The sequence below is a fragment of the Pithys albifrons genome, chromosome 7 (assembly GCF_047495875.1).
Source record: "Pithys albifrons albifrons isolate INPA30051 chromosome 7, PitAlb_v1, whole genome shotgun sequence".
NCBI classification, from domain to species: Eukaryota; Metazoa; Chordata; class Aves; order Passeriformes; family Thamnophilidae; genus Pithys; species Pithys albifrons.
In genome coordinates, this window is record NC_092464.1 from 51,680,096 (window position 1) to 51,701,891 (window position 21,796).

Here is a 21,796-nt window from a genome sequence, read left to right on the forward strand (position 1 = left end):
TCTGCAAGCAGGTGTTCACCTCATGCTTTTCTGGACACAAATGAAAAGCTTTATGTGGGTGTGTTAGAGCCAGGGTTATTTTTTTTTCTCTGCTGAGTGTAGGAATGTATCTGGTGTTTTTTCTTAATAGTTAGGTTATTTTGTAATAATTTTTACTTTTACTGAAAAAAAATCCTACTGAAACATTGACTCCCCTGCTAATCAGACTTGCAAAAAGATAAAAAAAATAGGGATTACTTTGACTCCTTCTACTTTATTGTTCACATTTTTATATTTCTTTCTGAACATGCCATGTTTTAAAAGCCTGACTAATAGGATTTGAATATTGATGTGTTAAAAGTATTGTTATATTGTTCAAAGGCTTCTCAGTTTCCTTTTTGTTTTTCTGGCTTAGGTTGTGATTAAGTCCAAAGTGCTTCTCCTAAGCACCTGAAGCTTGCAAAGGTTTGCTGTGTGTCTTACCCCTCAGTGGCTGATTCAGGAAGTTTTTCTGTGACTTTATTTATTCAGAGAGACTGTCAGCTGCCAACTGCTGGAAGCTGGGAGAGTACTCAAGAACAGTATTAGAAAGGCTTATCCTCTTCGTCATGGCATCTGTCTTTGTTTCTGGAGACAGGATATGTAGCAAACTGGCCCTTGAATCTGACCTAGTGTGTTCTTTTTTTCATATTCTTGTGCTGCTTTGTGCTTAAACCCCCTAAACACACCTTTACAACCCCTTTGGAGAACAGGAGTTGCCAACAGGCTGCAAAGTAAAATGTAAACCAGCAGGGTTTGACTGAGGTGTGTTGCAGGGCAATTAAGCTTCGTAGCTGTTAATTGGAGCAGAAGCAAAATGGGCTTGATTCTGGGGTCTTGACATATTTCTAGTGGTGATGGCAACAATGCTTTTTAACCAGTAAAGTGTGTTTTGAATTCTGGAGTGACTGAAAAATAAGTATTATACAGGTGCACTTTTGGGGTGCTATGAAATACAACCAAACTTCAAGGTCTCTCCTCGTACAGGGCTCACATAGTTATGCAGGACCAAAGGATCATTTTCCTACTTAAAACAAACTCTTGTTGCTGGTGGGTTTCTATGTTTTCCTCCACAGCTTGTAAGATTGGCCTAACAAGTCTGTTCTAAAGGGGAGGCTTCTGTAAAATCAGCTGTTTGACAGACTTTGTGGAACTGAGCATGGAGCTGTTTTCTCTGCAATGGGCTTTTGTCAGCACAGCTGTGCTGGTCAGGAAGGATAAGAGGAATGAATGTTCATTGGTTGGCTTGTTTTGGCAGAAGCAAAACTTTTCTTTTGCTGGTAAAACTGGTTTTCTTGGAAATGTTTCTCTGTAAACAGTTTTACATTGTAGCATGAAGTGCCATTCGGTCCAGCAAGCTGTGGTTTCCCTGTATTTACAGGGTTTTGCCAGTACTTCAAGAGTACTGAAGGGCTCTGTTATTGACACAGACCAAACTTCCAAATTATATCAGTAACACAGACAGGTATGAGAAGGGTGAAAGCTGAAAGGTGGCACGTTGTAAAAAGGGTTGCTGAGAAACAGATGAGAGCTGACAGAAGCCCTTCTCTGTTGGTGGGGCTGAATCACAGAATTATAGAACCCACTGGGTTGGAAAAGACCTCCAAAGTCATCAAGTCCAACCCTTGGTCCAACCCGACTGTGATTTCCAGATCACGGTACTCAGTGCCATGTTCAATCTCATCTTAAAAACCTTCAGGGATGGGGAATCCACCCCCTCTCTGGGCAGCCCATTCCAATGCCTGATCACTCTCTCTGGAAAGAATTTCTTTCTAATATCCAACCTAAACCTGCCCTGGCAGAGCTTGAGCCCGTGCCCCCTTGTCCTGTTGCTGAGTGCCTGGGAGAAGAGACCAACCCCCCCCTGGCCAGAACTTCCCTTCAGGTAGTTCTAGACAGTGCTCAGGTCACCTCTGAGCCTCCTCTTCTCCAGCCTAAACACCCCCAGCTCCCTCAGCCTCTCCCCACAGCACTTGTGCTCCAGTCCCTTCTCCAGCCTCGTTGCTCTTCTCTGGCCCCGCTCCAGCCCCTCAATCTCTTTCCTGAACTGAGGGGCCCAGAACTGAACACAACACTCAAGGTGTGGCCTCCCCAAGGCAGAGTCCAGGGGAAGGGTCACTGCCCTGGCCCTGCTGGCCATGCTAGTTTGGATCCAGGCCAGGATCCCATTGGCCTTCTTGGCCACCTGGGCACACTGTTGGCTCCTGTTGAGCTTCCTGTCCCTCAGTCCCCCCAGGTCCCTTTCTGCCTGGCTGCTCTCCAGCCACTCTGTGCCCAGCCTGGAGCGCTGCAGGGGGTTGTTGTGGCCAAAGGGCAGGACCTGCACTTGGCCTTGTTGAACCTCACCCCATTTTAATCAGCCCACTGATAATCCTTGCGTGGTTCAGATCTGCTGTAAGCCTTCATCATGGTGGGGCTTTTTGGCTCACTGACACTACATCTTTGCCTTTGTGCTGCTTGTTTTTTTCATCGAAATAGCAGTATTTTGTATAAAATCTGAAACGTCAGAGTTTTCAACTCTGGCCTGGTAGTGAAGAATATCAGACAGAGAGCCTGTGAATTGTAAGATTTGACACTGGGTTAATTTACAGTGAATGAAACCAGATTAGACACTGAAAGTCCTGGATATGAACAGCATAACAACACAGTACCACTGTGGGGACACTTACTGAGGGTTTAGTGTTTATTTTTCAGGAGCTATTATGCTTGGACTGATGCCTAGTTAAGTTCACAGGAATAAAGCTGGATGATTTTAGGCATCCTTAGAAGCTGTGCAGGAGGTTTTGGTCAAGTAGTATTTATTGTGTTTGGGTTGTAAAAGCCTAAAGAGAAGGCACAAGCAAAGACCATGCAACATTTTGTTTGTTATCACTAAAGATTTCTCTGCTGGTTCCCAAATGAATGATTTGTTCTAGGGAATCTCCTGTAGAACAACATTCTTATCTGCTTTATCTTGTTTTATTTAACTTTTTTCCTTGCCTGATGTACTTCATGAAGATTGCAGGATCTTTTTTTCTTGTTTCTTTCTTTTTATTTGTTTTACTGTTTTGAGATTTCACCAAAAAAATGAGTATAACTAATTAAAATGGTGCAAAGATCCAGTGTCTTTGTTGTGCCCTTTCATGGTGTTGTCTGTGGGTGTTGTTAGATTTGTAGAAAGGGTGTAAGTAGCTTGTGTTGACCTGAGAATGTTTCCCAGTAAGCACATGGTTCTCATTACTTGTGTTTTTAAAATAATGTTATAAAATAAAACACTGTCAGTAGCTAACAAACAAAAAACAGTTTTGGGTGTAGAAGACACAAACTATTGAAAATCAGCCTGTTTTTTGTCATTTTCAGAAACCAAAATGGTGGCAGTATCTGGCACTTTTCCATGTGATCATTAAAAGCATTCTGTGTGCCAGTGTTTATGCCAACAGCTGAAACCCCACTGATCTGCAGTGTTAACACTGATCTGTTGATGTTAAGAAAATTCAACATCACTTCTAGGTGTGTTTCCAAGCAAGGGTTTATTCAACGTTTTTTAGTGTTTGCTTAATCTCTAAAGTGTTGGTAAGTTCATGAAGCTTTCCACTTCTATTTGATCTGCAAGAACTGTTCCTTTAAACTTCCAGCTGGGATTTGCACCTTCATTGGGTTGCATTGGAAATTAATGCCATTGCAAATGAAATCTGTGTTACAATTCATGATTGCAGAAATAGGAGGTGGGTGGCTGCTCGTTCTCTGGAGTGAGGATTGGGTTGTTTGCATATTTTGGGTGTACAGACCACAGAGAACTATTGGCTTGAAAGGACAGCCTTCAACTTTAGGAACGTGTTGCATTCCATATAACTTAATCCTCTCAGGGAATTAAACTTTACAGATTTGGTTTTGGAAATTTTTGAGGGAGAGTTAAAAATTCCATGCTGATTTCGAGGTGGTTTGACACACTTTTCCAGCTTCTGAGGGGCTTTGAGGGAGAATTCAGGGTCCTGGTATTGATTCTCACCCTCACCTGTGAACCTGCAGCCCCAGTGGAGTGCTCAGGGCAGGTGAAGTTCTTCGCTGCACGGGTTTGTCTGCCAACATCACTGCATGCAGGCACAGCAGATGGGTGGCTGTGCAGGTAATGAACGTCCTGTTTCAGAGGGGAAATAATTGTGCAATCAAGTAGCTACTTCACATTCCTGTCATGGGTTCGTAGATGGTCATGTCCTTATCAGAAGGTGCTGTGTGTCTGTGGCCTCAGATCTGAGAGGTCTCTAAGCCTGTCCTGACAAAGAGGTGTGGGTACCTAATCTGAGTGTGAACTAAAGCATTCAGGTGACATTTTGTGTTCAGAAAATGGTCACCATGATGCATTTGATTTCTGAGATCATGTAGAAGAGTGACCCCACTTAGACTGGGAAGCTGCTTCTGCCTTGGAACTCAGTGACAAGTTAAACTTCAGCTGATGTAGCAACAGAGAATGACAGCAGCATCTCTTGGTAACTACAGTGTAAGTTGTGGAGGGAGCAACTTCTAACTTATATTGGCATGTTGAAAAGCTTGAAAGTGTGACCCAGAAGTTTGCAGCCCTGATTGTATGTGTATGGCCAAACTTTGCGAAAGTAGATTTGGGCAGGGCTCTCCCCACGTGCCCTTCCAGCCTGCGCAGGGGATTTTTTAGGTGAGGCACAGCGTGCACAGAACTGGCCCCACCGTTTAAGTCCTGAGGTCCATCTGCCACGTCTGAGCAAGCTTGGACAGTGACAGGGAAGTCCTCAGGACTGTCACAGCACCCGGTACTGACTGGGGCTGACCCTGCTGAGCATCCGAGATCTGATGGGGTGGGATGGCAGGGAGGCATTGAACTGCCAGGGGATATTCCCCAGTGAGACTTGAACTCAGGACCTCTCCATTACACCACAGGACAGCCCCTTGTCTAATTAGAAGCCTGTTGAAAACCAGGCTTGGGTTGCTTGGAGTGATCTGTGGCTGTGTCTACAAGGTGTGTTTGGTGCCTTCAGGTCCCAGGAGATGGAACAGAGTTGGACAACTGGCAGGGGCTGTTGTTTGTCCCCTTCTAGTCCTTCAGTAGCCAAATCTTAGCGGGAAGTTTTGCATTTGATTGAACAATTTAATTCTGTCTTTGCCTCCCAACATGTAACACCTGATTTTGTTTAAAATGCAGGGTTAGAATGTCTAAATCAACATGTGTAAAGCAATAAATACTGTCCACATCTGCAGTCATCGGCTGGGAAATGAAATGCAGCTATCATATCAGTCAGATTTTATGCTTGCTGACTTAAGGCTTGTATTTCTTTACCATCCTTTCATCTCTCTTGACAGTTTGCTCTGACTTCACCTTTCTCCTATCTGTTCTCATCTCCTACCCAGGAAGTTGCACTTCCTTCCCTCCTGACCAACACATGGCAAGCATTTCCCAAAAGTCAGTCCTCATTTTCCTAATGTATTTGGCAGCTCTGACATCCCAAAGTTTCATATAATGTGCCTGTTACACTTTGGCTTTTGCCATCACAGAGAAAGGCTTGTGTTGCTCTGCCTGTTTAATTAATCTTTATTAAGGAAAGATGGAAGCTGTCTTTAATTGAGTATTTTCTCTTGGCAGCAGAACAAGCCGAAAGGTGTTTCTCATTAATTTGTTATTCAGCAGGGATGGCCATCTCTCTGGGTTGAATTTGTGACAATGTTTAGTCCCTGTTTGTAGAAATGCCTGTGTTGGACATATTTTTCTGTGTTTTGCTCAGAACATCCTATACAGCCCGACTTTGTAATGGCATTTGTCATGTGGGAACTGCTTTGTGTTGACAGCATTTCTCCATGTTGGCTTCCCCTCTCCTGTTAGTACAATGTGTTTTATATTTGCTCTTATAAAATTTTATCATGCTATCAAATCATGAAGGAGGGCAGAAATGATGACTTTTGGTTTTCTTTAGCATGTGGTACAAATATTTTGGACAGGGGTCATACTGAGAAATGCTGACCTTTCTTTTCATGACACAGAAAACCATGTTCAGACTGTCCTGTAGCTTTTAATCACAGGGCCATAGAAAGCACATTGTGTTGAAGAAGTGAGAGAAGCAATTTCAGGTGTTGCTTGGGGGTTTGTCCCCTTTCCAGTGTCTGTGCTTTTAGTAATTTTGAGATATTTATTTCTTTGAGTTGCTTTGTTGGAGGTGAAACCCATTTGTGACCCACCGTCCTGGGCTAAGTGCTGAATTTCATCAGAGAGAAATCAAATGCACAACAACCTGAGAAACGTAAAGCACTTTTGGTAACCTTTGTAAAAATTCCAAAGGAATCAACCTACATAAAAATATGTTTTTAGGGTGGTTATCCTTGAAGTGATGATACTGCAACACAGTAGTGCCTGTTCATCCCAGATCTTTCAGGCAGCTCCAGGCTGAAATTAATTGTTCTGATGCACATTAGGAGCTCTGTCATCATATCATCAGAAACTCCAAGGCAAGGGAATGGGGTGTCCAAGTGTGTGCTCAGTGCACATCTTGGAATAGCATAGGAACTACAGACATGTGAAACTTTGTCTGGGACAAAGTTGTTTACTTGGTTTGCCTGCTTTCCTGAAATTTATGGAGAACGCCTGCTAGAAATGAATCAAAAAATCCCACTGCCATCTGGAAAAAAAAATGAAACAAAGGTGTGCTGTAGCTGACATGGTATTACAAAGCTAAACCTGGAAAGACACATCAGTCTGTTTTCCTAACAGAGTTCTTTCTGGAAACAGTTGGGTTTTTTTTCCTGCCCCCTAACATTTTTAAGTTTGGTGTGACTTTTTTGAGCATGTGGCATTTGGCAGCTTGACTAATAACACTTTAGTGCAGTCTAACAGCTTTTACTGTTATTACATTTTTCCTACTCTTCAGCCTGACCTTTCTCACTTCATAATATTTATTTCTGTCTCTCAGAACAGAGTTGCTTAGGGTGGATTCCAAACCAAAGTATGTTTCTCATGTAATAAATACATTGACCACTTTAAAGTGGATAAACTAGCAGTAGTTTGACATGTTATTTTTTCCCCATGCTTTTGTCCCGTATGATGCCTGCAAATATTATCATTTTTCCTGTGCTGTGTTCCAAGCCTTGAGTGCCATCACATGGCACCTACACGACTGAGCTTCCTTGAATAATTGGCTTCCTTTCATCAGACTGTTTTTTTGTTTTGTTTTACTGTGTGTGTCTGATTGAACTGGAGAAATGTGGGGGAAAGAAATGCTTGCAGTCCTTCCTTTTGTTGGGAGTTGTGATGTATTAACAACAATGGAATTTAATTGGATAATAGTAGCAGTCACACTCTTAGATTTAATTGGAGAGTGTAAATATTGCCAATATTTACAGGAAATTTATATGCTTCAATTCATGTTACCAAATGAATCTTCAATCAGTTGCAATTAGTGAATTGCACAAAGTCACTTCTGTAATGCCCCCAGCTAGTGATGAGGATGTTAATGCTGTTATAACTTCCTGTTTATCTTGACATGATTATCTTTCAGTTTTGCTAGATAAATATTTTTAGACACCTGAAGTTCTCTCTTGTTGCTCCAGATCAAAGATTTGGTCACCAAACATCAGGAGGCATTTTACAACAACTGTGAGCGGCATTATTTCATATTAGTCATCTTATTTTATAAAACTTTATTTGTCGTATTTACCCAAATATGAAAAAAGTATATGCAGGACCAGAGAGATATCAAATTTTTGTCACATTAAGGATGCCTCATTTTGAATATTCATACACTGTATGTTATGCTACAGGCTGACTGGGAGAGATGGTGGAGACCTTGGTTAAGGAAATTATTTCCAAACTTTCAGCTGAAAATTTGCCTTTAACCACTTGGAAAGTCCTGAATAACAGAGGGTGCTAAAGGATGCCTGTAAAGTCCCTTCCTCTATTCTTGTCTGAGCTGAGGGTATCAGATTCTTGGTGAGGGATTGTGAGGGATAGAGGATTGCTTGCTCACAAAAGTTTCAAACAGCAAAGGTACACTTTCTTGTGTACAAGATAGACTTGGCTGCAGGGCCAGGGCAGGAACAGGAAGATTTAGGTGGAAGTCACTACACTGAATAAGCAAATAGTCCTTTAGTGGTTGCAGTCAGTGGCACAGGGTCCAACTGGAGCTCTGTAACCTTGGTGGTGTCCCCCAGGGTTCTGTACTGAGCCCACTATTGCTTCATCAATGTCTTGGATGAAGGGGCAGAGCCTCCTCAGCATGCTCAGTGAGGACACAGAGCTGGGAGGAGTGTCAGATACCCCAGAGGGCTGGGCAGCCCTTCAGAGGGACCTTGCCAGGTGGGAGAGATGGGCAGAGAAGAACTGTCTGAAGTTCAACACAGGCTAATGCAGGTCCTGCCCCTGGGGAGAACAACCCCAGGCACCAGGACGGGCTGGGGGTGACCTGCTGGGAAGCAGCTCTGCAGAGAAGGACCTGGGGGACAACAAGCTGTCTGTGATCCAGCACTGTGTCCTTGTGGCCAAGGCCAGGGGTATCCTGGGCTGCACCAGGAACAGCATTGCCAGCAGGTCAAGGGAGGTGATCCTGCCCCTCTGCTGAGCCCTGGGGAGGCCTCACCTGGAGTGCTGTGTCCAGTTCTGGGCTCCTCAGTACATGGAGCTCCTGGAGAGGGTCCAGTGGAGGGCAATGAGGTTGATCAAGGGACTGGAGCATCTCTGTGATAAGGAAAAGCTGAGGGAGCTGGGCCTGTTTAGCCTTTAGAAGAGACCACTGAGAGGGGACCCTTATCAATGTCTATAGGTATCAGAAGGGAGAGTGTCCAGAGGACAGGCCAGGCTCTTCTCAGCAGTGCCAGGCAATAGGACAAGGGACAGAGGGCAGAAACTGATGCACAGGAAGTTCCACCTGCATATGAGGAAGAATTTCTTTACTGTGCAGGTGACCAAGCACTGACCAGGCTGCCCAGAGAGGCTTTGGAGTCTCCCTCACTGGAGATACTCATGAACTGCCTGGACACAGCCCTGTGCCATGTGCTCTATATTGCCTCTGCTGGAGCAGGAAGGTTGGAAAGGTGACCCACTGAAGTCCCTGCCACCCTCACCCATTCTCTGACTTTCTGAGCTTCTGTGTGTGGTATTTTGAAGAGCTTGCTGTGCAGATTGGACAGTGCTTTGACAATGGCAACTTTCAGGAAGCACTTGGACATCTGACTGGGGATCTGCCTTGTACCCAGTTCAACTGTGAAACTGAGGTACATTTTGCTGTAGAGAGAACCAGCTCATATAGCATCAATCTTGAGTTCCCGGCACACGAGGATGTGGCATTTGTCAGAATAAATCATGCCTTTCCAGTAAAATATGGATTTGGGGAGTTGAATAGGGATTTAGCACAGTTCAACTTTCTTGTGCTTCTTGCAGATTCTGTTTTACACAAATCTAAACTTTACATGAGGTTTACCATCTAGGCAGCTTCCTTACAACTGAAAGGATTTAGAAAACACTCAATTTTATTAAATTTAATTTCAAATTCTTTTGTCCCTCCTCTGAAATATATTCCCCCAAATAAAAATATCTTTGCTGGACTTCAGCAAGTGAAATAAATTCTCTACTGGTAGAGAGTCTTTAAATATTGACAGTGACCTAAGGTGTTAAGCTCCACTCAAGGGGAGTGCAATCAGTTCTCACCTTCTGAAACCAGTGCTGTTCAATCCATTCCCTCTGTATAAAATGGGATTATCCTTTTAGTCTGAAGTTTTTCCTACTGCATCTGAACTCTAAGCCACCAACTATGTTTTACTGAACAGGAACCTAACAGAGTTAAAGGTGTACTTGCAAATCTGTGCTTTTCATGCTGAATTGAAGGAGGAGAGAACACAGTGTTTGGACAAACCTTAACTTCAGGTGGGATTTTCATACCTCTAAGAAGTTATTTTATATATTTACACACCTGTAATACACATATACATGTATATTTACATCTGTGCACACACATGTGTACACACACACACACAAATGCACATGTATGTGCACATATTGCAGTTATGGTAAAAGATACACACCAGGCTGAAAATGTTCTGAATGCAATTTTGTGCTCTCCTTCAAGCTTTTTGTGTTTGTGTTCATAGTTATTTCTAAAGCATTTGCACTGGGTTGCTCCTTTGACCTGTGTAGTTTACCAGAATAATGTTCAGCCTTGGATTTTTGTCTGGATAATGAGACCTTTCATTTCTAGCAATAGCTGTTTTCCACTTAACTCTTACAAGGAAATGGCTTCTTTTTTCTCCAGGCATTTGTATGTCCACAGTTTCTGGGACAAACCATTCCCACTGACAACAGACTTTATCCCCACACTAATGTCCATTTAGAATTCAGATCAAATCAGAATTATGCATTGCTTTCTTTTTAATCTACTATGACCTATGGAAACTAATTAAACAGTCCTTAGAATCCCTAATTTTAGCCACAAAGCCATTAAATAAGACCTTTTATTTTGAAACCAGTCTGTTAGAATGTGTGAAAAGGACTTAAAAAATTGTATTTCTGAAACCCCACTAGAAAAATCCATGACTTATTGCCAGTGACCTTTCCTGAATTCAGCGTTTGAGGGATGAATGTTTATCCTTTCCAGAAGAGCATTGCAAAGCATTATAGAGATGTTCTGTCCACATACTAAATGTTTAATTTTCAGTTGTTTTCTGTTTATGAAAACATTTGTGCGAGCAGATGTGTTGAGATGTCTTCTCTTTGCTAACAATTGAGGCCAGTATGTAATTTCTCACTTGCTTCAATATGCTTTTCACTATTCAATTAAAGCTTTTTGGAGTGTTGTGTTTTGTTTTTTTTCATCGAGCAAGATTTTGTTTTTGAAGTGGCCCCACACACTTCACTGCTTTGAGTTCTACAGTTCATTCCAGTGGGATAATGGTATATGCCTGGTTAGAGCCCTTCTGAGCACTTTGGGTGGATTCACTATATATAGGGATCTTGGGGTACTAATTGAGAGGAAGCTCAGCAGGAGCCAACAGTGTGCCCAGGTGGCCAAGAAGGCCAATGGGATCCTGGCCTGGATCAAAACTAGCGTGGCCAGCAGGCCCAGGGCAGTGACCCTTCCCCTGGACTCTGCCTTGGGGAGGCCACACCTTGAGTGTTGTGTTCAGTTCTGGGCCCCTCAGCTCAGGAAAGAGATTGAGGGGCTGGAGCAGGTCCAGAGAAGAGCAACGAGGCTGGAGAAGGGAGTGGAGCACAAGTGCTGTGGGGAGAGGCTGAGGGAGCTGGGGGTGTTTAGCCTGGAGAAGAGGAGGCTCAGAGGTGACCTCAGCACTGTCTAGAACTACCTGAAGGGAAGTTCCAGCCAGGTGGGGGTTGGTCTCTTCTCCCAGGCACTCAGCAATAGGACAAGGGGGCATGGGCTCAAGCTCTGCCAGGGGAAATTGAAGTTGGATATCGGAAAAAATTCTTTGCAGAGAGAGTGCTCAGGCATTGGAATGGGCTGCCCAGAGAGGGGGTGGATTCCCCATCCCTGGAGGTTTTTAAAGTGAGCTTGGCCGTGGCACTGAGTGCCATGATCTGGTAAAGGGACTGCAGTTGGAGCAAGGGTTGGACTTGATGATCTTGGAGGTCTTTTCCAACCCAATCCATTCTATGATTCTATGACTTTATTTGCTGATGCTCTTATGTTTGAAAATGAACACACTTTCCTTTGCTGGAAACCTAAGAATGTAAATATGAAAGACAATGTCTCCAGTTCTCTTTGGGATCTCAGAGTCAGCTGTTGTAGGAGACATGATTGTGGATAAAACTGGTAGGGTTTTTTTTCCTCTTTTGTGAGTAGTGATGTCAGCAAGAAGCAGATTTGACCATAAGCAAAGTGTTAATTCTTTCTCCCAGCGTGTTTGTTTTGAGGCTACACTGACCAAGTCAGTGGGTTGGCTGTAATATTCTGATATTCCCTGGGACACTGAGTGTGGAAGTTGAGTTCCTGCACAGCTTTTGCACAGTGGGGATCTCGTGTCCCCAGGAAAATACCACGTGACTGAGATGGTTTTGGGCATAATGGCGAGATCTCTATGGTTAGTGGATATTGTTTTGCTTGGTATGATACATTAATTGGAGTAATAAAGTGCTTTAACTCCAGTTTGAAGTGATTCTAATTCTCTTGCACTGTACATTAGAAGTCATTTATGAATTTTTTGCATAACGCATTGATCCAAGTGGAGGAATTGAGGAAGATTACCCCAATGAAAAATTCTTGTTAATTGTCTGCTGTAATCACCAAAGCTAATCTTTAGATTGTCATGACTACTGCATGGACTGTCTGAATATAAAGAAGATCATTCCAGGAGAATAATGAGAAGGAATTTAGAAAATTCAGGAATTTTTACCTTGCAGTGTATGTTGATATAAACTAGTACTAATATGATCCTCACAGCAAGGAATTATCCAAAAATGTTGTCTTAAAACTACCAATCAAACTAGGAGTCTTGTCTGTGATGTCTCCTAACTGTGCCTGTGCCCAGGGGATTTCTCATAGCGATGACTGAAAAGGGAAAAGAAAGCATGAGAACAGCTATTGAATCTGCTCCCTCTGAGGAGGATAGATGCTTAAATTTGATTATTGAGGGCTCTGCCACTATTAGAACTGATAGAAAACATCAGTGAAAGATGTTGCTTCTTCCCTGTTGGCTTTGCCCTCAGTGATGGTGCTCACTGGTTCCAGTGACCTCCTCAGCTGATCATGCAGGACTTGCTCAGCTGGAAGGTTTGGTGGGGGTTGTTAGAAGAACGTGGTGACTGTGGCAGAGAAAAGCAGGAGAGCATCCTTCTGGCTGCAGATGTTTAAGTTAATTCTACAGCTGAACAGAGCTGGAGTTATGCAATTCTGTAAATTTTTTGTATTTCCCATTTAATTGTTGCTGACTGTTGGCAAACAGGCTGTGTGTGCTTGCTGAAGGGCCAGCCTTGCCCTCTCATGCAGACAATGTTCTGGTTTGAAGAGAGTCCTGTTTAGATGTGGAATAAACTCACTGAGGTAAGTGGGGAACAATTCACGTGTCTAAACCACAGTATCATGATTTTAGTATCCTTTGTGGTATCCAAGGTATCCTTATGTCACAGTGGAGATAAAACACAGGCAACATGACTCCTGTTGGACAGCAGCTGGAGGCTGTGGAGACGCTGTAGAGCCTCTGAAATGACATTGAGTCCGACCTCAGCCAATCCAGCAAATTGAAAAAGAAGCTCTGCCCGAAGTGAATGAGACAGCAGTGACAGGAATCTGTCTAGTATTAAGATCAAAGACATCATCAACCCACAGACGATAAATCCAACTGTTTACTCCTAAAAATGTGCAGGAATAAGTAGAATACCTTAACATTAATTTGTTGTACAATCTGGACAACTTGTGAACAGAAAGCTGAGGAGAAGTACTGCTTTGTGTTGTACTGGTTGTTGATTGGCTCACCAGTTGCTCTGTTTGTGTTTTAGGCTATGGTCAGACTGGTCCAACAGCTCAGAGAGGTGGATATGACTCCATTGCTGCTGCTGTTTCTGGGCTCATGCACATCACAGGCTATGAGGTATGGAGCTCAATTTGCACATTGAATGCAGTCTTTGTGCCCCTACCCAAACCTCTTCCTGCCTGGAACAGGTTAGCCTGAACTAACACATCTGTTCTGTAAGCCCTCCTGAGCCCAGCAGAAGGCCTCATCTCTGGGAACCTGAGAAAATAATAGTGTTTACATCCTTCAGGTATCTCTCTCCAGCCTTGCAGAGTCAATGGCCAAGAAACAGAAAATTAAAGAAAAAAAAAATTAATCTCCAGTGGATAAATTGACAATTGATGTTAACCTGTTAGTGACCACTTGTTGTCACCTCAGGAGCTGTAACAGACATATCGTTGTTGCCTGGATGATGGAATCGTAGAATCATAGAATGGATTGGGTTGGAAAAGCCCTCCGAGATCATCAAGTCCAACCCTTGGTCCAACTCCAGTCCCTTTACCAGATCATGGCACTCAGTGCCACTTCCAGTCTCAGTTTAAAAACCTCCAGGAATGGTAAAATCACACCCATGCCTGAAGGTTGATATTCCTTCTTTAAAGAGGGAACCATGAAGCTGTGTAGGTAACTCTGACAAAACCTGTTTTTTCAGCATTCTGCCTGAAAATGAGCAGAGAGATGCCACGAGAGGTTCTGGAAAAGCTTTCTGTGCTGCTATTCCCACTGATAGCCAAGACCTTTGGTAGTTGCAGTAGTGCAGGAAGCATTACAGAGTTGGTTAAGTATCTGGAGTACATAAATATTCTGAGGGTACATAGGATGTCTCTCTTCACCTGAGAAAAATTCTGGCCAAATAAGAGTTTACTTAAGCTGATTTGGAGCCCCTGCAGATGCAGGGAGTGTGGTCTCCAGTTGTCACTTCTCCCCTGAGGTGAGTGTTGCAGGTCTGTTCTGTGCATCATAAATGCTCCAAAGGTGCTGTGGTGGTGCTCCTGACGCTCTGGAAGCAGGAGGGCATGTCCTTGGGGTATGGCACTTGCATGGCCTGGAGAAACAGGGAGTCAGTCAGGTTTCTGTGCTTAGTGTCAGATACCTGAAGGGAAGTTCTGACCAGGTGGGGTTGGTCTCTTCTCCCAGGCACTCAGCAATAGGACAAGGGGGCACAATGAGCTCAACCTCTGCCAGGGGAGGTTTAAGTTGGAGAGCAGAAAAAAATTCTTTCCAGAGAGAGTGCTCAGGCATTGGAATGGGCTGCCCAGAGAGGGGGTGGATTCCCCATCCCTGGAGGTTTTTAAAGGGAGATTGGCCGTGGCACTGAGTGCCATGATCTGGTAAAGGGACTGGAGTTGGACCAAGGGTTGGACTTGATGATCTCGGAGGTCTTTTCCAACCCAATCCATTCTATGATTCTATACTCCTATTTGAGTAGGTTGTTCAAAGCTAAGCACACATGATTTGGACACAGCTCCACTGGAGGGTTGGTGTTCTTCCAGTGGACTTGTTTGTTGCTGAGAACAATGGCACACATCACAACTCTGTGCTTGTGGCAATTGTTACCAGAGTTGTCCCTTCTATCAGAAAAAATAAAAATAAAACCAAGCATTGTTTGACTGAGTAAGCTGAAACATCTTGTGCCTCGTGTCCTGAGATTGTCCATTTCTGCCATGTTATTGGTGCAGACTTACAGGGTGTCCCATCTCAGAACATGACAGGACATGAGGCTGAGTGCAATCCTTACAGGTACTTCCATTCAAATGAATGTAAATGCACATTTGCACCAAGCAGGGTCTGATCACAGCACCTGTAGTGTCAGTAGATGTTACATTTGGACCTTTATGTGGAGATTAATACTTCCAACACCCTGCCAGAAACTCCATGCACACCTCAAAATATACCAAATAAATTTAAAAGGAGTAGAAGCTGTTAGAAAGGGGCAAAGGTTGTTAGCACAACACAGGTAAAGGAAGGTGTGCTGAAAAATTGAAATGCACAGGACTCTTGTAAAGCTCTTCATTGACATGTGAATGACAGACAATACAGTTGCTATGCTGAATAATTGCATGAAGTTATGAGAGTAACAGTCCTCAGTGGCCATTAGGAAGGTGGATTTTATTAAAAGATTGTGTTAAGAACAGCACTGGAAAACCAGATGTTCATATCACCTCACCAAGACTGGAGGCAATGCAGTCATAGGAATCATTTAATCATTGTCAGGAACAGCTTCGTCTATTCACTTGGGGCTTTTAATAATTCATTCAAACTTAGTCACTCTTTTGCATGATTAAAACAAACTTGCTAAAACTTGCTTTTTATTTTTCTTTAATTGAAGTTGCTCATAGAGTATTTCTTCAGTTTCTCAAACCCGTTTTTTGATGTATAAAGGGACAGTTTTGTTTCAGAGACTTGAGCAGTCAGTGAATCCAAAGAGGCAAATGTGCCTTTTGTTGTTGTAGTGAAATTTACTCAAGTGGCTTTAAAATCTTATTGTATAATTATTTGAAAGTTATTTTAAAATAGAAAAGCATTTTTAATAGCAAAATTTCCCATGATTTTCTTACATTTATGTTCATGTGACCGAGTTGTGTCTAAAATTCCACCTAACTAACTCAGAACAAAAGTAGAAAACCTTCTTTCAGTCAGCATGTAGAAAAGTGGCCAAAGTAAAGAAGAAAAAAGAATTTTTCTCACTCTTGCATGCTGTTTTTTTTTTTTTTTAACATGGAATTTATATACTAAAGCATGTTTTCATGTGCAGAAATGTGCATGGAATTCAAGCTCTTACATGTGCTTGAGTCCTTCTATATTAGAGGTGTTTGATACCTGTGAAATTTGAAATTCTAGTGTGTTTCTGAGGGGAATCTGTTCTGTGTGTATTGGTAACACAAACCCCTTTTGAAGGAAAGTGGTTACTTCAGGCCACATTCAGGTTTTCTTTACATAAATTGAAACATGCCAAAGGACAAAGTTTGCACTGATGACAATTTTATTGTCCTGGATGACAAAATTTATAGTTATATCCTGGTGAAACACCACATTCAAGTTTCATAAACCTTTTACTTAATATGTTCAGATATATCAGTGCCAGATGAATATCCCTTTGATGAAAATTTCTATGACTCATTAAGGCAATAAGTTGAAATTAATTAAATACACCCCAATTTGGATACAAATCCCCTTCCATCTCCAAGTTGATTATTACATGCAGTTTCAATATTCAAAGTATCTTTATGGTGGTTTCATTCTTTCTTGCCAAAGAAACATTTTTGTTTCACTGAACATCAGACAGCAAGACACGATTGGGATCTGCAATCCAGAGAGCCTATTTTTCAGTTTTAATCCAAACAAACTGCAACAAAAGAGTACACAGAGTATATAGCTCAGAGCTGTTGAAAAATACAGCCGTTGCTGGTTCCGATTAGCTCCAGAAACTCCTTCACATCTGTAAGGACTACTGGACTTAGAATGCTTTGATTAAGCATGTAATTTCCAAACAATTTTCATTTTTAGTGCATGATTTTTATATTATTGATGTAAGTTTGGGAAGAGAAATTATGTCAAAGGGAAAAAAAAAAGAAATAGGAGAGAAAGCTTCCAAAACATGTTGTGGCTGTCCCTAGGCCAGAATATGTTGACAAATTGTAAGGAATTTAGCAAGCACAAAAAAATTAGGAACTAGAGTGTAAACTGGTCGTAAGGTTGAGCAAAAGCAAAGCACAGTGATGTAAGGAAAGGTTTCTACCCTGCTGGTGGAAATCTTTTTCCTTTTAAATGAGGAAAGGTCATGTGCTGGTGCTGCACCTAGTTAGGGTTCAACCCAGCCTTGGAGCCTGGATTTTTGGAGCTTGTTTTGGGCACTTCTCCCTGACTGGTGTGACATGGGACAGTGCCATCACTCCTGTCTGGCAGCCTCGTGGTGTTTGTCACTTCTGAAATAATTTCTGGAAGAAAAGATACTGTTTGGGTGTTCACTTTGCTCACCTGACTGGAACCTGGCTGAGGGAGTTGGGGGTGTTTAGCCTGGAGAAGAGGAGGCTCAGAGGTGACCTCAGCACTGTCTAGAACTGCCTGAAGGGAAGTTCCGGCCAGGTGGGGGTTGGTCTCTTCTCCCAGGCACTCAGCAATAGGACAAGGGGGCCACGGGCTCAAGCTCTGCCAGGGGAAATTGAAGTTGGAGAGCAGAAACAAATTCTTTGCAGAGAGAGTGCTCAGGCATTGGAATGGGCTGCCCAGAGAGGGGGTGGATTCCCCATCCCTGGAGGTTTTTAAAGTGAGCTTGGCCGTGGCACTGAGTGCCATGATCTGGTAAAGGGACTGGAGTTGGACCAAGGGTTGGACTTGATGATCTCAGAGGTCTTTTCCAACCCAATCCATTCTATGATTCTATGAACAGTGTTGGCTGCACAGAAATCCTGCCCTGTGTCAGCAGCTCTGTCCAAAGGAAGGTGTTTCTGAGTGTACGTGGGGCTTTCTCCTCCATGGAAAGCAGCTTCATCTTCCTCCTTCTGCAGGACAGAGATGAAAGCCTGAGTGAACCATACAGAGCCCCCAGCTGAGCATCCTGCCACTGAAAGGCCGGTTCATGGCTTAAAGCTGATTCAAGGGTGACAAGTGGCAGCTACTCATGGTGGAAAGACCAAGGAAGGCTTGAAGTTGTGTGTGTTGGCTCAGAACTGTAGATTGGGAAGTGTTGGGATAAAGTAAAGCCAACGTGTTAACAACAACTCTAACAATAACAATCTGGTGCTAGTGGTTTGTAGGAGTGTTCTGTGAAGGGAAAATGGTGCAAAAATTTAGAAATCAAGGGGAACTTTTTCCTGAGGCAAAGGAAGTTCTTGCTTTTTAATGGTGGGTAGTTTAGTACTTGATGAGGAAGGTGCTGGAATGAAGCAAACTCATGTAACAATCTATTAAAGTAGTCCTGGTTTCTGCATCTTCAGAGTGTAGTTTTCTCTTCGAGGGTGAAATCAGTGACACTTGGAAAAGGGTGGAAAGTGTTTTCAAACCAAGAATGTTGCTGCACATCTGTTCGTAAAAATCTAAAGTCGTCTTGATTTTTTTTTTCTCAACTCATTGAATATAATGAAGTGTCTGTAATGAGGAAAGAGCAATGTAATGAACTGAGATCTCACAACAGATAATATGGGGGAAACATTTTGGGTTTTGTTCTCTTTGTTTCATTTTGTCCCTTAGGGAGAGCTCTGGGGAGCACAAAACATCCCCATGTGCTAATTAGTGTTCTCAGTAGGCCTGTGCACACATATGAACGAGAACTTTCCTGTTTTCCCCCAGAGCTGGGGAAAGGAGAGCAGTGTCTGGTTGGAACCTTTGGGAAGCTGAAGTAGCTTGGTGTGGAGAAGAAATAAATAGGTTCTTAAAAGAAGTAGCACTTCCCAAAAGAGTGTTTGCCTTAGTGTTGTGTGGGTTATGTGTCATTCTGTAGGTATCGAGGCTGGAGGTTGGCACAGACTAATCCTTGCTGCAGTCTGAGTGAGAATAACTCAGATTCTTTTTTTAACTTTGTCGTGTTTGATACAGATTTTATAAATTTTAGTCACTTTCATGATATGAACGAAATAGGAGCCTTTTCCATCTTTTCCAACCCAATGATTCTATGATCTGTTCCATAATCCTGCTGGATATGAAGATAAGACTCATGGGCCTCTGGTTCCCTGGGTCTTCTATTTTCCCTGTTTAAAAATGGGCGTTATGTTTCCCCTTTTCTAGTCAGTGGGAACTTCACTGGGCTCCCAGGCCTTTTGAAATACGGTGGGTAGTGGCTTAGCCCCTTCCACTGCCAGCTCCCTTGGGGCCTGTGGATGTACCTTACCAGGTCCAATGCACTTGTGCACTTTGAGGTTCTTCAGGTGGTCTTGAACCTGATGGTTCCCTACAGTGTCTGTTTCTGCATCGCTATCTCCAAGAGATACTGCGATGGTTGAAGTCTCCCATGAGGACCAGGGCTTGTGACTGTGAGGCCACTGTCATCTTTCTGTCAAGGACCTCGTCCATGCTGTCCTCCTGGATGGGCAGCCTGTAGGAGCACTGTGATGTCACCTGTGCCTGCCCTCCCTGTGCCCTCTGTCAGCTCTTTATCCACCCCCAGGTGGCACTCCGTGTGCTCCAGCTGGTCACCGACAGAGAGGGCAACACTGCCTGCTTGTGTCCTCTGCCTGTCCTTCCCTGTCCCTCCATTCCAGCACTGCAGCCATGGGATTCATCCCACTGTGTCCCTGGGTGTTTTGCTTGTTTGGTTCTGGGCTGTCTTCTCTTCCCGTAGGACGGAGAGCCAGTGAGACCAGGAGTGGCCATGACAGACCTCGCCACCGGCTTGTACTCCATCGGAGCCATCCTGGCTGGGCTGCTCCAGAGGTACAGGACAGGGAAAGGGCTGCACATCGACTGCAACCTCCTCTCAACTCAGGTAGGGGGTTTTAGAAAAAATGCCTTTTGTTGTGTAGATGTTTGAACCTGAACATGCCCTTTGGACATGCATCAGTGACTACAATTAATGACGACAATAATAATAATGACAGTAATGGCATTAAGTGATTTTCTCTATTTATTGTGCCCCTCTGGTAGTGACCATTTTATATGACATGGTTGTAGTTACTACTCCATTAAGTTTAGCTTTCATTTTCCATGGGGGACTGCCATGTTCTTTGAAAACACAGGCTGAAGATCTCTCTGAGATTGTAACAGTTGTAGTAGGTAGTTGAGACAGACAAGCATAAATATTGAAAGGGAGCCCCTGGCACTGGGCAGCATGACTGCCAAAGGAACTGAGTAACTTGAGCAAAATCACCCAGAGTAATCAAGAATCACTCAGAGTAATCAATTATCACCAAGTTTCAAGGTCATAAGAATTAAAGAATAAGGTAACTTGAAGGTGCAGCATTTTTGATAAGTATATTAAACACAAAGTTATTTTGATCATAAAACACACACCATATACTACAAACAACGAGAACTTGAAATTTTCTTTGAATATGTTCCCACCATTGGTGCAATGATCTTTTGTAAAAAAAGAAGGTGGTGTTGGTATAAGCTGCATGTGGATGAGATGTTGGCTTGCTGATGGAGGTACTGCTGCTACCAACTCAGTAGATGGTGCAGAGGAATTTCTGTTTACATTTTAAAATGTACATCCAAATTGTATGAAGTTCTAATCAAAGCTACTTTGGTGCTCTCTTATTTTCATCTTTATACAATTGCATTTTTCTTCAGGTTATATCTGGCAGGATATTGAGGGATGACAGTGCCCACTGTGCCAAAATTGCCCCAGGTGTGAGCAGGAGGTTGGACAAACGACCTCCTAATGTTCCCTCACACCATATTGCTGTGCGATAATAATGACTGAGAGTAATTATTGAGGTTGCTCTTGTTCTGCTGCCTTGTCTAAATACCTCCCAAAATCAGGTCTGGAAAGGAGGGGAAGCCCTTGCTCAAATCAACAAAGGACTTTTTCTTTGTTTCAGAACAAATGTTTGCAAGGACTGAACTTAACTATACTGAAATATGGTTGTAAATGTTGTGTCTGTATTTGAAAAGTGCAATAAGCAGTTTGGAAAAATATTTGAAGTGTATGTTAAATGCTTATCAAGTATTTTGTATCTATATGGATGTAGAGGTTTTTCATGTTTAAGGTACTGTGTTATTTATCATGGTAGTTTCTCCTTGATATTTTTCATTTCTAGTTTCATTGGAAATATTTCTGGTAGTTTTTATTAATTTCTACAGTAATTCTGTTTGGGTTGTTTGTTTGTTTTTATGTTTTGGTTTGCTTCGTTGTTGTTTTGGTTTTCTTTTATTCCTTGTTCCACCCTTTTTTGGCTTTTTTAAATGAAGCCTCCTTGATTATTATTAGAAATTTTATCAAATGCTGAAAGTAAGAGGAGTTGCAGTTATGTTTCTCTGTAGCCACCATATTTCACCTTGTTACCTCATTTGTCTTTAGAATCTTTTTTCTAAACATTAACTCCTTCCATGCTTGTTATCGAATTGTAGTTGTCTAACAGTGATTAACAAGTCATTCCATACATGCACATTCTCACTGAAAAATAAGTGGTTTTATTTACTTCAGAGTTGGGTACATTGAACTCAATTACTTGGGTGTTTTGGAACAGAGTATGGGTGTAAGATTTTATTCAGAAAACAGTGCTTTTGTTGTAGATAATCCTGTTACTTCAGTCCAAAATAATTTTAGGGTGCTGGCCCAAGATTGTAATGAGAACACATATTAAATTGGAGGAAGTGTTTGTAGTTGAGGTGCTAGAGTACTAAAAATAAACACACATGATCAATCCCATTAAAATAATGTGTTAAAATGAAT

At 42.6% G+C, this 21,796-nt stretch overlaps 1 protein-coding gene across 9 annotated transcripts in view; it reads left to right on the plus strand.

Annotated features, from left to right (window-relative positions):
• SUGCT (succinyl-CoA:glutarate-CoA transferase) overlaps positions 1–21,796 on the plus strand; it is a 310,436-nt gene that overhangs the window by 23,782 nt on the left and 264,858 nt on the right. For all 9 annotated transcript variants that reach the window (XM_071561593.1, XM_071561595.1, XM_071561586.1 and 6 more), the window contains 2 exons: positions 13,454–13,545; positions 19,745–19,888. In XM_071561593.1, the coding sequence (XP_071417694.1) occupies positions 13,454–13,545; positions 19,745–19,888 (236 nt within the window). The remainder of the gene's footprint in view (positions 1–13,453; positions 13,546–19,744; positions 19,889–21,796) is intronic.